General features: G+C 32.2%; 1 protein-coding gene across 1 annotated transcript in view; it reads left to right on the top strand.

Annotated features, from left to right (window-relative positions):
• The window catches only part of LOC110281528 (uncharacterized), a 27,829-nt gene continuing 26,253 nt past the window's right edge, over positions 1-1,576 (top strand). The window contains exons 1-4 of the mRNA XM_052261720.1: positions 1-301; positions 611-1,035; positions 1,132-1,255; positions 1,339-1,566. Coding sequence (XP_052117680.1) covers positions 266-301; positions 611-1,035; positions 1,132-1,255; positions 1,339-1,566 — 813 coding nt within the window. The 5' untranslated portion in view covers positions 1-265. The remainder of the gene's footprint in view (positions 302-610; positions 1,036-1,131; positions 1,256-1,338; positions 1,567-1,576) is intronic.

Below are 1,576 nucleotides of genomic sequence, written 5' to 3'. Positions count from 1 at the left end.
ATTTATGACCCTTTTTTTAGCATTCTCAACGTTTTATGTTAATCAAAAGCCATGCTATTTCTTCTTTTTTATTTTCTGGGGTGATGAGTTATATGAGTTGCACATGGTCCCAGGATTGTTAAAGAATTCAATTTACAGATATTACATGTGGTGATGGCTCATTATTATACAGTAGATAATAGATATTATAAACAGATTATATAAGGCTTCTCCATAAGTATAAATTTTCCTTCTTGTAGATTGAATAGAATCATCCACTGTAGCCATGGATAACAGTAGCGATGTTCTAGCACGTGTTCAGGTTTGTGTAGGATCTACTACTAACTATAATGTAATTACTAGTATTTTCTATTTTCACCTTTCACATAATCTGCCCCTTTCACACATATAGTATTATCCTTGTTATGAATTTTTTAAAATGCTCATGTGTACATATATATTAGTAATTTAGTACTAAAGCATAGTAGCACTTTATCTTACCTCCTAGTTGATTATTTTGGCAGTTAAGTATTATTTTACGTTGTTATTTTTTTAATTCTTTTGATGATGTACATGTTACTAAAATTTAACTGCAATGTCTTACTAATCAAATAAATGTTTGTTGTTTTAGATGTCAGGTTCTAAAAAAAATAAAAAACACTTGTCAATTAAAGTACAAAAGACTGGTAATAAAAAGGTGATTAGTGCACACAAAACTAAGTTTTCACACTCTAAGCCTACAAAATTACGAGCTCCAGTTCCTTCACATGTATCTAAAAAGCCTTCAGCATTACCACCCTCTTCTTCCCAGCCACCACAAAAATTCAAGAGAAATTTACTATCTTCCCATGCCGATCATACACCATCACCATCACCAGCTGAATCACTATACTGTTCACCTATCCAATCTCAGTCATTTGATAATGCTCCTAATAATGAACGAAATTTACATCATGCTCACTCATCGGATGAAAATCATCACGATGAATCTCTTGCTCAAGAAGGTGAACTTGTCACTCAAGAAGGGCTCTTGAAAATAGAGCCTTTTGGCAATGAGTAAGTACAACAATCAGTTTTCTGTTTTAACATTCTCTCTATATTGTTTTTATTGTGAATACATGTGTAATTACTCATTATTTGAACTTCTTATAGGTTTAATCCATGTACTGCTGTTCGTCATGTAACAAATGCCATTAAAAGCAAATTTTCAGAATTCTGCCCTTCCTGGAGACATGCTAGTGAGCAAATGCGAGATTTGTGGTTTACTGAATTTAAAGTAAGTATTTATTATCATTTTTTTGTTATTTTGATATTATACATAGTGGGTAATTCAATGTATATGTTTGTTTTCTTTTATAGAAAAATTGTATGTGGGAACCTCAACACAATGCAAGAATTCGTCAAATTTTTGAGATTAAAGAGAGTGATCGATTAAGATCGTTGATGAATCAGGAGAGACGCAATTATTCAAAAGACCCTAACCATGTACCAAAATATATTCCTGAACCCGTTTGGCGTCAACTATTACATTATTTTGCTACAGATTCGAAATTTAAGAACTGGTCAGCAGCAAATACTGTGAATCGAGCATCAAATG

Source organism: Arachis duranensis, chromosome 5, assembly GCF_000817695.3.
Source record: "Arachis duranensis cultivar V14167 chromosome 5, aradu.V14167.gnm2.J7QH, whole genome shotgun sequence".
NCBI classification, from domain to species: domain Eukaryota; kingdom Viridiplantae; phylum Streptophyta; class Magnoliopsida; order Fabales; family Fabaceae; genus Arachis; species Arachis duranensis.
Note: the sequence above shows the minus strand (reverse complement) of the source record. Positions and strands in the feature narration are given on the sequence as shown.